Source organism: Cryptotermes secundus, unplaced genomic scaffold (genome assembly GCF_002891405.2).
Source record: "Cryptotermes secundus unplaced genomic scaffold, Csec_1.0 scaffold400, whole genome shotgun sequence".
In the NCBI taxonomy this organism is placed as follows: Eukaryota; Metazoa; Arthropoda; class Insecta; order Blattodea; family Kalotermitidae; genus Cryptotermes; species Cryptotermes secundus.
The window spans coordinates 793,949-808,429 of NW_019723908.1; the positions used below are offsets into that span (position 1 = coordinate 793,949).

Below are 14,481 nucleotides of genomic sequence, written 5' to 3' on the forward strand. Positions count from 1 at the left end.
AGCTACAAATTCACTACATTTAATTACAACCACGGATGATGCCGCTTGCCGCGAGTGTCAAGTAATGAAAAGCCGAAATATATACACTCATTGCTGGATTTGATCCGTGGCAGGATCAGGGGCCTTCACTCGTCAGATGAGTGGTATCACGGGTCACGCGATCTGCGTGCATAGCTCAGCATTCATCCACTCCAGTTCTGAGATCGATACTCTGAGCTGCCTTCACTCCACTCCGCTGCTTAGGAGTAGGATCAGCCGTACTAATGAATAGCTTTCAGAGTGTACACAGGCCCACGTTAATATCTTATTTTAATCTAGTTCAAATTAACGTTTGCCAGTGTCCTGTTTGCCGATCACAGTGGCTCCTCGGTCTAAGGCATGAAATGTCCTCGCCAGCTCGAATACTGGGATCGTGGGTCCGAATCCCCCTCCAGGCATGGATATTTATTTGTGTTTATTCTGTGTGTAGTTAGCGGCCTTGCGATTGGCTGATCCCCCGTCCAAGGAGTCCTACCGACTGTGTACGGGATCGAGAAACTGAAGTGAAACGAAGCGTTTCACGAATACCCTATGCTCTAAGTGGGAGCAACAGGAATAGAATAGAGGGAGAGGAAGAATAAGAATATATATTTGTTTACCCTTTGTAAGCCTAAGGCAGCGTCTACACGAGCGCACAAAACGCGTCCGTTGTAAAGAACGTCGTGAAACAATAAAGAAGAAAGGCGAATGCTACGCTTCTTCTGGCTCCATTGCAGACAAAAAACTACGCACCGCATTATGCAACTGTGTAGCGTCCTCAGCAACGTCCTCAGCAAAGCACGTTCATTACAACGGACGCATTTTGTGCGCTCGTGTAGACGCTGCCTAATGATTCACTCCCTGAAGAAAGCATTTTTTTTTCCTTGGCACTACAGCCCCAGTGGGCCTAGGCCTACCTCCATGAACTTCTCCGTTCACTTCGGTTTTTCTAGTCTTACACATTCGGTAGGACTCCTTTGGCGGGTGATCAGCTCGTCGCAAGGCCTCTACCTGTACACAAACACAGAAAAACGCACGCACACACACACACAAACAAACTAAACATCCATTCCCTGAGTGGGATTCGAACCCACGATACCGGTTTCCAAGCGAGCGAAGACAGTACATACCTTAGACCGCTCGGCTACCGTGACCGGCAAAGAAAGCATAGGAGCTGTAGAAATTACTGCTTTCATCTTTATGTGCGTCTAATATTCCATTTTTTTACTTCAAGGTCTTCCCACTTAGAACTAGATATTTTCGTGGACATTTTGTTATCAAGAGCTTGTAATTTATATTCTTTCAAAGTAAGACAACCCTTCCACAATCGACGACATAGACCCTCAATTAGGCCCACGATCGCTTCCTTTCAAATCCTGTCCAATGAATCATTCATCTGTCATACTACCATTTAACTCAGAGTGCGATACGCAAGGAGTGGTAAAATAACTTACCGACTTCTACAGTCACACAATTCAACCGATAAAATACTTGATTCTTGTGTGTTAGTCTGTAACACCTGTTTGGAAGTGACTATGGTGACAACAATTTTGACTTGCCCTAGTAGCAATGATTATCTTCTTTAATTTTGAACTTCGCTTTTTAGGAATATACGTACATCAATATGGAGAACTAAAGTAAATCTTTATGATGGGCAGGTAACAACGTAAATACAAAGTTGTACATTTCCCTGTGAACCATAACATAAAAAAGTATGAAGGAGTGAAGGAGAAGCTCCACACATTCTGGACATTGACATTAGAGAGAGATGAGTGGTCCGCATTCATGTTCGGCCGTTTTATCCTCTGGGAAAGAGCACCAATTACACACTGGATAGGAGAATGGGTGGTTTCAGTAGCCACTCCAGAGGTGACGAGGGATAGAAACATAGCTGTCACAACCTGGACTCAAACCATTTTCTTCCAATCCCTAGCCAGTCACTTCACTGAAACATTGGCTGAAGGAACGAGTCATGCATTTCTATGGACGGGGGGAGATAAAACCTCATCTCGCAATATGACAATGTCTCGGTACCCATGACAACGATGTAGAAAAATAGTTTACTCGTTGCAAAATAGCGTTGTGTTATCATTATTAAGCGTCATTACTGTATTCCAGATATATGCCTTGTGAATTTGCTCTATGGCCACCCCTTATATTTGGTGATTATTCTTCAACAATGATTTTTGTCCGCAGGCGGAAACATAGGCAACAAGTTCAGCATCGATTTACACACCGGGGAACTGACAGCGCGTCCTCTTGATCGCGAATCCCACTCTCGCTACTGGTTGGTCATAACGGCGCAGGACAGGGGAACCCCCGCGCCACTGCAAGGTTCCTGCAATGTCTCCGTTTTGGTTGAAGATCAGAACGACAATGATCCCAGGTTCTCTCAGCCCCGTTACAGCGCCACGATCCCCGAGAACGTCCCTGTGGACACTGTAGTCCTCGCAGTTCAGGCTTCAGATGCAGATCTGGGAGTGAACGCCAGGATTGTGTACTCTCTTGCCAATGAGAGCCAGTGGTTGTTCAGGATTGATAACAAGTCTGGTGTCATCACTACAGCTGGGTAAGTCATTGCTTGTTTGAATACATGGGTATACCCGAATTTAGTGAGCATTTTCTTTCATCCAGGTACCTCGTGAATAATAAACTGTGTCATACGTTGCTCACATTGATTTATAAATTATTTTAGAAAAGGAAAACAAAGAAAAGGAAAGAAGTACGTAAAGCTATCCCCATAACAGGCCTTGGAGGCCCATAGAGGTGTGAGATGTTGAGGTTCCTACATTTTCTAGACAATCGGCTCATAAATGGCGGTAAGGTTGTCAGCCTTACTCGCCGGCCGCCCTTTACCCCCAAGAACATTCCAAGAATATTCCTGGTACTCATTTCTTTTAGAGGCTGAGTTGACCCCATGGCCATAGTACGGCTGGAATGATTAGGTCAACTGACAAAAATCCACCTCATCGGTACTCGAACCAGCAACTTTCCATCTTGTAGCATAGTGCCCCAACCAACTGCGCTACCGCGTGTCCCTTGTTATTACTTATACACCTTGTACAACTGTCATATAAAATATTGTTTTCTTCATTGTAAAGATTTAGAATTTGGGCGCTTATTATAGTTTGCAGCACATTGAATTGGGGCTAGTGGAGTGGACCCATAGCTTAGGTGTCGTCCGTAGAACCCCGTCAGGGGTCAGCCCTATCAAGCGTCTCATGAGAATGCGATAGTTCCTGGTGAGGGCACATGAAAAATATGCCCCTTCTTATAAAGTGGGTCATATGTAGTTATGTAATAGATTACTAAGAGAGTAAGTTAGCTAATCAAAGGTGATAGACACACCGAACAGGTTGGTCTCTGTACTTGTATTCGAGAGATGCCCGGTTCTTATCTCTTTCTGGACATTTGCAATCGTGACTAATGTTCTTCATGTCTTTTCTCAGCCACACCAGGAAAATTCCGGAATGATGCCACAAATAGGCTATGACCACGCTGCCTTCCAAGCTCTTTTCCAATTCAGAATTGCTAGGGTTGTACCTCCCCTCTCATGAGAGGACAGAACACAACCATTTTCCTAAACGTTTTGTTATGTAGTTTCTTAAGTAGTACACCGGATGAAAGTGAGAGGGCAGGTTTGCGCTCCAGTCGCTTTAACCCCGAGGAAAGACCCCCCCCAAGTACACATTCGATAGGTGACTGATTTGACTTCAGAGAAGGCCTGGAAGCTGTTAAGGAGAGAAATCTATTTTGCTCAAGGCAGAAATCGAACCGAGATTCCTCGGGTCGCCCAGCCCGTAGCCAAGTCACTCTACCGCATGTGTTAGGAAAACAAACTGTCAGAATGGAAGACAGAGGACTCTGCCTGATAATCGCGTTCAATGGCGGGCTTACTAGCGGTTTTGAACGAACCGGTTCGCGTAACAGAGAGTTACTGAACGCACGCGCAGTCGTACAGACGCGTTTTTTTTTTTTTTTTACTTTGGCTGGGATGAGATTGAGTTCATTTGGTACGTCGACCAATAATTGGTCTATTGTACCAGCTCCGGATGATGGTTGGTGAGTGTGGGCCAGTCGGTGGAATGAGAATTGGTAAGGGAAACCGAAGTACTTGGAGAAGACTTACCCTAGTGGCACTTTGTCCAGTATAAACCCTACATGACCTGACCTAGGCTCGAAACCGGGCCTCCGCGGTGGGAAGCTGGCGACTAATTGCCTGAGAAATGACACGACCTTAGATACACACACGTTCCTCCCTGTTTGAGCAATCTTATGACTCGAGGCGTCTCGGTTCTACAAGAACAAGAAATGTGTTTGCCGGCCGGTAGTCCCTTATTATTCTGACCTGCTTGCAGTAGTCTGTCTACATCTGACAAGTTTCGGAACATGGAGGGAGGCTTCTACTGCCACTGATAGTGTCGTACCTTGGATTTACATTTTGATTGATTATGACTCTCCGGTCTTCGTTATTCCAATGTCTCGATCGTCTCGTTATAGGACTGAAAAGGTGGAGTCTGTATTATCACATCGAAACGCATACAACCCAGAAGGATATGTCATGTTTCCCCGTTATCGGTGATTGGAAATATGTTATCTTTCTCTGCCATAATTTGTGTGTACAGTCTATTTCAGAAATTAAGAATAGAGTTATCCTCTCATTGATTGTTACAAATGTGTATATATATATTATTTATTATACTGCAATTGGGTTTTAGCCCGGTGGCAGTAGTACACAATAGGACACAACAGACAAGTAACACACTTTACACTAAGTGACAACACGTTCAAGCAAAACACAATACACAAAAAAGACAACAATAAGGACATCCTACCACAATGAATACAAACCAAATACGATTAACAACTACAACAATTACAGAGAAATACAAACAACTGCAACAAATACAACAACAAATACAGAGAGAGAGAGAAAAAATACAACACCCAAAACACAAACAAAAGGAAACCAACATGCGTAATGTCATTTACTTCACTTCACTTCACTTCACTGTAGAGGTAAGGTGAAAGTAAAGTTGCCCTTATGCTTAACAAATTAAGCACCACTCCATGAAGGTGTATGGGGGAGTGGATGTACGGGCTGTACAGGATGTATAGGTTGACCTTGGCACAAGTTGGAGGTGAATGGTCAGCCTCACACCTCGGCCGCTTTACCCCCGGGGAAAGAGACCCCGATTCCCAATGGATAGGTTGGATGGACCCCATAGCCGGTATAGACGACGCGGATAAAAGAGAATTCTTGATCCTACCGGGACTCGAACTCCGACCTCTCGGCCGACCGGCCCGTAGACAGTCGCTATACCGACTACAGTATCCTTATTCGCTTACAAAGAGCATATCAAAATTTGTGAACACAGCTTTGTATTCCATCTTCAAAATTCTGTTTAAACCCTAAATAATTGGTGTAATAAATGTTACTTCTACAAGATGTTTCAAAAGTTACAAGAATAAGTTTTAATTTGATTGCTGGTTATGGTTTAAATTTTCAACTACTTTTCAAGTAGTTCCTCGGTTATCCTCACGAGGCTGAGTGGACCCAGTTTCAGACCCACTACTTCTCCGAAAATCTAGTAGCGCCGGGAATCGAACCCTGGACTTCTGGATCTGTAGCCAGGAACTCTGACCACTAGATCACACAGGCGGCCATTATTCGTCAGTAATTCCATCGTACGGCGCCATATAGCCTGGTATACTGACAACGTCAAGTAAATCCACGAAACAACAAACAAAAGGACTCTCTTCTCAGAAGCCGATCTACTCCTTACTCAATATCATATTCTGTTATTTTCGCCGCTATGTAACATCTCCAGTTGAAGCAGCATCGTAAAGTAATCAAAGAAGTCTTAAATTTTTATGTGTTATTTAGTTCCTCTGGCACAAAATTGATTTAAGATTCAAAACTGTATTTGTGAATGACAAATCTGTAGTATTTTTGGCAGAGCCTGTACATAAATTCTGAGAGTGACAAGAGACACTCAGTTGCCGCCCACCTACTTCAGCATGGCTAATTCATTGTCTGCAATTCTAGGAATGAAAGGTTCAGACTTCAGCATTTATTTCATAATTTCTCTGAAACGCATTTGCTTTCGGTGCTTGCAACAGAGAGATTCATTCCCTTGTATCATTACTTGAATAGATTTGTTTATGAATCTGCAGATGGATTGTTATTGTAGGCAAAGAGTGATCAGTGTTTGGAATTTGGATGGTAGCAAATAGCCAGTGCAGAATATCAGAACCTGAATACAGGGGCAGTGCACGTCGAGCCAGGCTCCTCTCAAAAAATGGAGGGGTTAGTGTCACTTTGTGTGACGGAACCCCTCCATACTTATTCGTGAGTATAGCAAGTGTCACGTAACTTCGAACAAGGCCAAGAGTAACCTTGAATGCGCAGAAGAAAAGTTTCAGACAAGGGGGTGGGTTCGAGGGTGTGAGAAGTGACAGGCNCCACCCCCTTGTCTGAAACTTTTCTTCTGCGCATTCAAGGTTACTCTTGGCCTTGTTCGAAGTTACGTGACACTTGCTATACCACGAGCAGGATGGAACACTACAACACCACAACACTGTGAGTGCCATTCTTTTCCTGTCTCTAGATCCCAACATGCCGATAACAGTGGCCGCGCGGTCTAAAGCATGACCTGTCTTTGCCCGCTCGGACACTGTGATCGTGGGTTCAAACCCCACGCCAGGTATGGATATCTGGGTCCGTTTATTCTGTTTGTGTTGTTCTGTGTAGGTAGTAGTCTGGCGACGGGCTCAACCTCCATCGAAGGGGTCCTACCGACTCTATGTAGGATTAAGAGACTGAAGTAGCCATCGAGTTCCATCAAAGGATTTTAGAGTCATAGATAGATAGATAGATAGATAGATAAATAGATAGATAGATAGATAGATAGTGTAGGATTAAGAGACTGAAGTAGCCATCGAGTTCCATCAAAGGATTTTAGAGTCATAGATAGATAGATAGATAGATAGATAGATACATAGATAGATAGATAGATAGTGATATACCACCTTCCATTCGGCTTTCCCCATTTGTCCGTGACATAGTGAATTGATCTTTGCTTAATGGATATCTAGATGAATAGGCGGATGAACGGATGGGTGGGTGAATAATGGATAGACTGAATGACTGGTGCCTTGGATGAATAATTAAATCAAAACATCACGATGAGGAGACGAACGAAAAGATGACAACAAAACCCAAACTTCGTGGTTTTAGTTCGCAAGCGAACTATACCGACCGAGCGATCGCAGTTTGTTGGCGAAGTCAGTGCCAACTTTAGCGGATAGAGGCTGTCACGTGGTCAGCGCAACGAATCCCCACGGCCGTTAATTTCGGTTTTCTAGACCGGAGCCGCCACTTCCTTGAAATAGCTCCTCAGTTATCCTCACGAGGCTGAGTGGAACCTGTTCCAGACCCACTAGTTCTTAGAAAATCTGGTAGCGCGGGGAATCGAACCCGAGACCTCTGGATCTGTAGTCAGGAACTCTGACCACTAGACCACAGAGGCGGTCGTGAAAAATCTGATAGGAAGAGAAAAATAAGTTGATAATTAAGGAGTGGACTAGAATAAAAATAAATAAATAAAAATAAGTGTTAATTTATTTTATATTACAGACATATTTGTCTAGTTTAGGAAGCACCATGTACAGTCTGATGACATTTATAACAGAAGGTATTATTTAGGCGGGACAGGTTTTACATGTGAAACGTGAGTTATCTGGGGTCTCTGTAAAACACACGGTAGCAGTTAGCTACAAACAACACTTCCATTGAGCTTGAAATGTTGAAAACTCAACATGACGGCTGCTTTTACGACAATGCATACCCAGTGCAGGTACTATGCTAACTGCAGTTTCACTTCGCTCTATGTTTTAGGACAGCTTTGTGCCTTGTCCGTCATATCTCAGTGTCGTCTCCTTCTGTCCACTAGTTCCTGTAATTCCGAGGGCAGGGACAGAAGCCTTTTGTGGCGGTGAATCAGACATGCTGTATGTTGTATCTGGATATGTCTTCTTCGCTTGTACCATTTATGCAGAGTCATATGCTTTTACTGTTAAGCGCGGGGGGGGGAACTTGTTTCCTACTGTTCGTCGAAAGGAGCAGTCATCGGTTGAAAAGAAAAAAAGAAAATAGATATATAAAAATATTTGAAGAGAGGAGAAAGGCAATCAGGATTTGCTTTTAAAAAGCTTTCTGTATTTTTCAGAAAACGTGTTCACACTTCTGAAGTTCACATGAAATGGGAGTTCTACGACAGAAAGCGCCAAATTTTCATCCATTACAAAAAATTCAGATAGATTTGCTCATCTATTTGAGTCACAATTTTAATATCGCTTTGTAGTTATGTTTCTTACGTGGTCTCTGATATTAAGGGAGGAACATAGACTGAGGGTGTTTGAGAACAGGGTGTTGAGAAGAATATTTGGACCGAAGAGGGATGAAGTGACAGGAGGTTGGAGAAAACTGCATAATGAGGAGCTTCATAACTTGTACTCTTCTCCAAGTATAATTAGAGTGATCAAGTAAAGGAGGAAGAGGTGGGCAGGTCATGTAGCACGAATGGGGGAGACGAGGAATGCGTATAGGATATTGGTGGGAAAGCCAGCAAGAAAGAGACCTCTAGGTGGACCAAGACGTGGACAATATTAAAATGGATCTTAGAAAGATAGGATGGGATGGTGTGGATTCGATTGATCTGGTTCAGGATAGGGACCAGTGGAGGGCTCTTGTGAACACGGTAACGAACCTTCGGGTTCCATAAAATGCTGGGATATTCTTGAGTAGCTAAACAATTGGCGACTTCTCAAGAAGAGCATAGCTCCACGAGTGAGTGCGTTATGTTTACTTGGTGCATACTTTGTAACCAGACTCGAAATCCCTGAAGATTTCTTTCCTCATAGATCTGATATGTAACTGAGGGTTTCCATATATATAACGAGTTCTCTGAATAATTATTCGCATGCCTTATTTTTACTACAAACTGAGTATTTTATAAGACACTGACCGTAGAGAATACACCGCGGCTGTCAATTCTGTTGCATGTATATTGGCCCTCGCTGGAACGTGTTTACCGAGCCGTTGCCTAGCAGCGGGACAAATTTTCTGAGAAGTAGTGGGTCTGGAGCGGAGTCCGCTCAGCCTCGTGAGGATAACTGAGGAGCTACTTGATTGGGAAAGTAGCGGCTCTGGTCTAGAAAATCGAATTTAACGGCCATGGGGATCCGTTGTGCTGACTACGTGACACCATCTATCCGCAAAAGTTGGCACTAACTTCGCTGACAGCGGCGGTCGCTCAGTCGGTATGGTTCGCTTCCGGACTACAGGTCACGGAGTTTTTTTTTTGCCTAGCAGCGAGCTCTAGGGGGACACAAAGATATACAGAAAAACGTGATCTCATAAGCCCGCTTTTATTTCTTTAGTAAGGAAAGTGGGTTAAACTTTTATGTGATGGAATCTGGAGGGATTTTCGTGTTCGGCTACTTACGTGACGTTGCAGTTCAGCCACTAGAAGTTTAGCCATTTTGTGCGAGACCTGTATATTAGAGAGCCTCGCAACAAAATCAATTTTATATAATATGGAAATAAGCAACTTCGATTAATGGAAACTTATCTCCAGTTCTTCGAATAGGAATTGCGACTAATAGGAATCTACAATGGTCCTTGAAATGGAAGAAAAAACACAGTCGGAAAGACTTCAGTTTCTTTAATATCTCTGCGAATTGCGTCGGAGCAGAATCTGTCGTAAAATGTACAACTTAACCTGCCACTCTCACTGAATGAAATAGTTCTAATTCTTAAAAGAGCCGATAATTTAGAATAAGGGAAATGGAAACGTAATCCACGAGCTATGATTTTGGTTATCTGCGATTGAATAGTAACCAGTGCTGCCGTATGTATAATTTGGGGTTTTACAGCCCCGAAAGTTCATAGTATCTAGTGTTCTGTGTTGTAACATCAAGTTTACAATAGGAACAACGCTTTGCTAAACCTGCGGTTATTCGTGCTATGCTCGGTAACGGAATTTTAAACATACAATTTTGAGGATAAGGAACTCGAAGAAGCGGAAAAAGAAGTTGAAGGCAAAGATGAAGACAGGGGAAGAAGAAAAAATGTGGAGGAGAAGGAACACAATAGAAAAGAGGAAACAAGAAAGAAAGATCATGTAGTATAAGGAGAAGGAGGAGATGAAGAAGAAAATATAGAAAGTAAGAGAGAAGAAACATGAGAGGAGAAAGGTGAGGATGAAGGTAGTGAAAAAAGAAGAAAATGAGATGGCAAAGGATAAAGAAAAACATGAAATAGAAGAAGAAACGACCAGGAAGAGGGCGAAAAAAAATATCAAAGGGAAGAAGAGAAAATGTAGAGGAGTATGTTGAAGAAGAATTAGACTAGGAAACAAAATTATCTTTAATCTTGGCCATGTCTATATTGTTCAGAAAATCATCATTCCACAAAACCATCTTGTTCTTATTAACTCGGTTTGAAAGGGCTATTGAACTCGCCTTTCAAGCGCCGTGGATACCGAGATAAAAACAGGAACACATTATTCAGAATGCGAAACGACTTCATCGGCATTAAGCGCCCCGTGGACACTGGTCTATTAGGAAGCAAGTTTATCGTGTTCAGATACGGAAATCCTTTATCAAAATGCTTATAATATTGATTGCACTTTATCCGGCTACTTAACATCTGAAATATTTGAGCCATCTTCAGTTCATTTGGAACTGATTCGTCAATTAATACGCGTCCACTGGCGCCAGTTCTTCGTCAGTGACGCCACATCGTAGTAACAGACAAGGAAAACACAGAACAGGTTACAGGAATACTTGCATGGATAATGCAGAATGCAGATATTGTGTCTGTCTTCCTTTTATAACCATTTTTTTCCTGTTTATTTGCTATAGAAGAATGAGCTATGCCTTATCGGCAACGGACATCTGTAGCCGTTTTCTCTGCAAAGACTTCTGTGTGTACATATACGGATGAGTTGCAAGTTGCATATCAGTTTAGGCTGTAGATCTTGTTCTCGGTTGATACTCTTGTGATAGTATGTATATGCTAGTAGGCAACGACCTGTCAACGAACCAGAGACCTCAGCAAAGTTTAGTATTTGGCCGGTAAACAAGTATTACACGAGTGTGTAAGCACACCAATTATTGTTAAGGTGATTAAATCATTTAACAAATGTGGGAAGCAGTAAAATGCGCAGAGTACAGTATGTTAGTAGGAGACAGAGGACACCATCTGGGAGACCTAGGAGTCAATGGAACGAAAGTTATGAAATGTAACTTGGAGAAATGTCGTGTGCATTGGGTTCATCTGGCTGGAGATATGGTCCAGTGCCGGGAAATTTCTTTCTCTTCAGAATTATAGAATTTTCAAGGAAGGACCCTTTATATTTAGTTCATGCAGCGATGTTTTCGTATTCTTCAGGCGCTTTTCTCATTTCAGCCGTTGCCTTGAACAGAAAATAGGAGCCGAACGGGTTATGGGAGCTATAACGCACTGGACCCATGTCCTCTAGTTCTCAGTTCAAATCTCGGCTGGGAAACTTGCTGCTCTGACAGACTGTTCGTGGATTTCATGAGTTTGTCTAGGCAACTGTTCGATAGAAACTGGATTAACTCACGATTGCTTCCTTCTGAATCCCTTCCAATTCACCATTTCTCCTACAATTCGATGCTGTATTTTCTAGCTATTGAAGACACGAAAAAACATACTGGACACAGTAACCGAACGTTGCAGTTGATTGGTCGACTCTCTTTGTGAAACTCTTTCGAGTATCAGGCCTGAGACTGCTATTTCCCCACTCCGCCCCCATGGCTGTACAGCCCCTTGGACCTTGGCCGTTCTTTTTTTGGAGTCTTAATCCTAGACATAGACTGCAGGCCTCCTTGGACGAGGGATCAGCCCGTCGCAAGGCCGCTACCTACACACAGAATAAAACTACCGTCATAGTACTAGGTGAAGAAATTCTTTGTTAGGTGACATATTCCATTTTTCGCTTACACAAAATTATTTTTTGTAGGTCATTAATTTCATTTAATTGTAATTTCCTTCTCAGACAATGCAAGCGAGAATTTTGAAGAAAATAAAAGCATAAATAAATTCGGTTTCTAGGAACTTTTAAAGGAAAGAGGACGGTAGGATTTGTATTCTTACATAGTTAAAACGACAAAATATTTAATGACTGTAAAATAGTTCCTATAATTTAAGAGGTATATTGACACTCAATATTTGCCACAAATGCATAATTAATTCACACTGATTCTTAACTATTTGAAATATAATAAAAACAGCTAATGCAGGGAGCAATAATACCAGCCTTGTACTTAAAATACCTCAATTTTTAGCTACAGCGAAACAATTAATTTGTTAGAGCCGTGTTTCGTGCATTCCAATGAAGTAGCCTTTATGTTTCCTAGCTTCAAAACTTCGCTTCCGGCGTAAAAAGAAATATTCAGGAATTTCAAGTTGCATTATGTTGTAAAATGGGCTGGAACATTTGCTCGAAACGTATGTAATGCGAGAAGCCCAGGAATGTTTCATAAAAAAGAAGAGTTATAAATAAAAACGATGGTATGTCGAAACGTGAAAAGGAAGATGAAGAAAACGTTCTCAAAAATATGTACCAAACTACAGAACCACGCAAGTATATGCTAATGTTATATAATTGCTTTGGTGTAAGATTTTCAGATAGTTGGGGTGGAAAGCGACAAGAATTTTGGCATTTTAATATTCGTTCTGGCTCTGCAGTAGTACAGAATGTTCTAGGAACGTGTGCGCCAGCAAAATGTACACCGTTTTAACAGAACATGAGTGTTCAACACCACTAATATCAAAGCTACCATTGAATGCGACTTAAAGGCAATTTCATGAAGTTCATATCTTCCTGAGATCCCTCCTAATGTTATCCTCCCATTTCCTCTGGATTCCAAGTGAACCAAAATTATAATTGTCCACGCTACACGTTTAGCCCATCGTATTCTACTGTGTTCCACTGTTATAATAATAATAATTGGCGAATTCTGTAAGCGATATATCTGAGAAGAAAGCATACATCGGTTTTAAGTAATATTTTCCGCATTTTGTCTGTCATGAGTGAGGCCTGTCCATCAGGAATATGATTCATCGCCTTCTTTTGATCGTACTAATGTAAGAATCCCTTCTTCGCAATCCCCACATATGGATGTCTTCCCGTGACCTGATGGTGATATTTGCATTTTGCCTACTCACTTGCTTTCCATCACATGAAATATGAATATTGAGGCCTATAGACCCGTTGCTAGGGAAAGAAACCTATAAACAAACGAGGAAACGAGGACATCCGTTGCTATCCAATAGGCGAATGAACAAACGGCCGTTTCTATACAACGGGTCGGTAATCACTCCTACAACAATACATGAACTGTTTGGTGTTGTATTTTCTGTTGGGTCCTCCCAGGGGCTGTATAACGAGGACCCCATAGTTCAAGCTTGACAGTTCAGTTGTAAAAAAAAAGTTAGTTGCAAGATTTCGGTTGTAAAAAGAAGACTTTATATGTGTTGTAGTTACAGTGAGATTCTTATAATTAGTGTGTTAGAAGCCGTTGCCAGGTAATGGCTGTTGAAGACACATCAGCCCGGAAAAGGTTTAGCGGCTGCTGTAGTGAACTGTAAAGTGTGTAGATCAGCGATAGCGCTGTAATTACCTGTAATCCCGAGTATTGTGTATAAGTGGTCAATAAATCCAATCACCAATCCATACCCCATCCATAGTAACACCCCCAAATACGTGACAACATCAAGCCAGTGAAGACCCATCGATTCTTAATGGTTAATGAATATGGAGCAGTTGGTGGAGTGAGACTTACAAGATGATACCGTAGTACTCAGATAAAACCTGCCCCAGTGCCATGTCTTCCACAACTAATCCCCTATGATCTGACCTGGCCTCAATCACGGGCCATAGTGTGGGAAGATCTTCTTCTATTCCTGTTTCTCCCACTTGGAGCATAGGGCATCCATAAAACGCTTCGTTTCACTTCAGTTTCTTAAGCTAAGACAGCCATTAGAATTCCTTTGAAGGGGGATCAGCCCGTCCAGTAAAGGAAAACGAAAAAAGAATAGTGAACAGGGGCACGCAGTAGCGTAGTTTGTTGAGACACTATGCTACAAGCCGGAAGGTCACGGTATCGAATCCCGGTGAGGTGGATTTTTTCAATTTACCTAATCCTTCCAGCCGCACTATGGCCCTAGGGTCGACTTAGCCTCTAACAGAAATGAGTACCAGGAATATTCCTGGGGGTAAAGCGCGGCCGGCGCGTAAGGCTGACAACCTTACCGCCATCTGTGAGCCGATTGTTTACAGAATGTGAGAACCTCAACATCTCACAACACTATCGGCCTCCACAGCCTGTTACAGGGATACCTTTACCTACCTTTTTAAGAAATAATAG

At 42.4% G+C, this 14,481-nt stretch overlaps 1 protein-coding gene across 1 annotated transcript in view; it reads left to right on the plus strand.

The window, feature by feature from the left end:
* Positions 1–14,481, plus strand: part of LOC111862076 (protein dachsous) — a 657,337-nt gene that overhangs the window by 602,692 nt on the left and 40,164 nt on the right. The window contains exon 11 of the mRNA XM_033750539.1: positions 2,215–2,587. Within this exon, the coding sequence (XP_033606430.1) occupies positions 2,215–2,587 (373 nt within the window). The remainder of the gene's footprint in view (positions 1–2,214; positions 2,588–14,481) is intronic.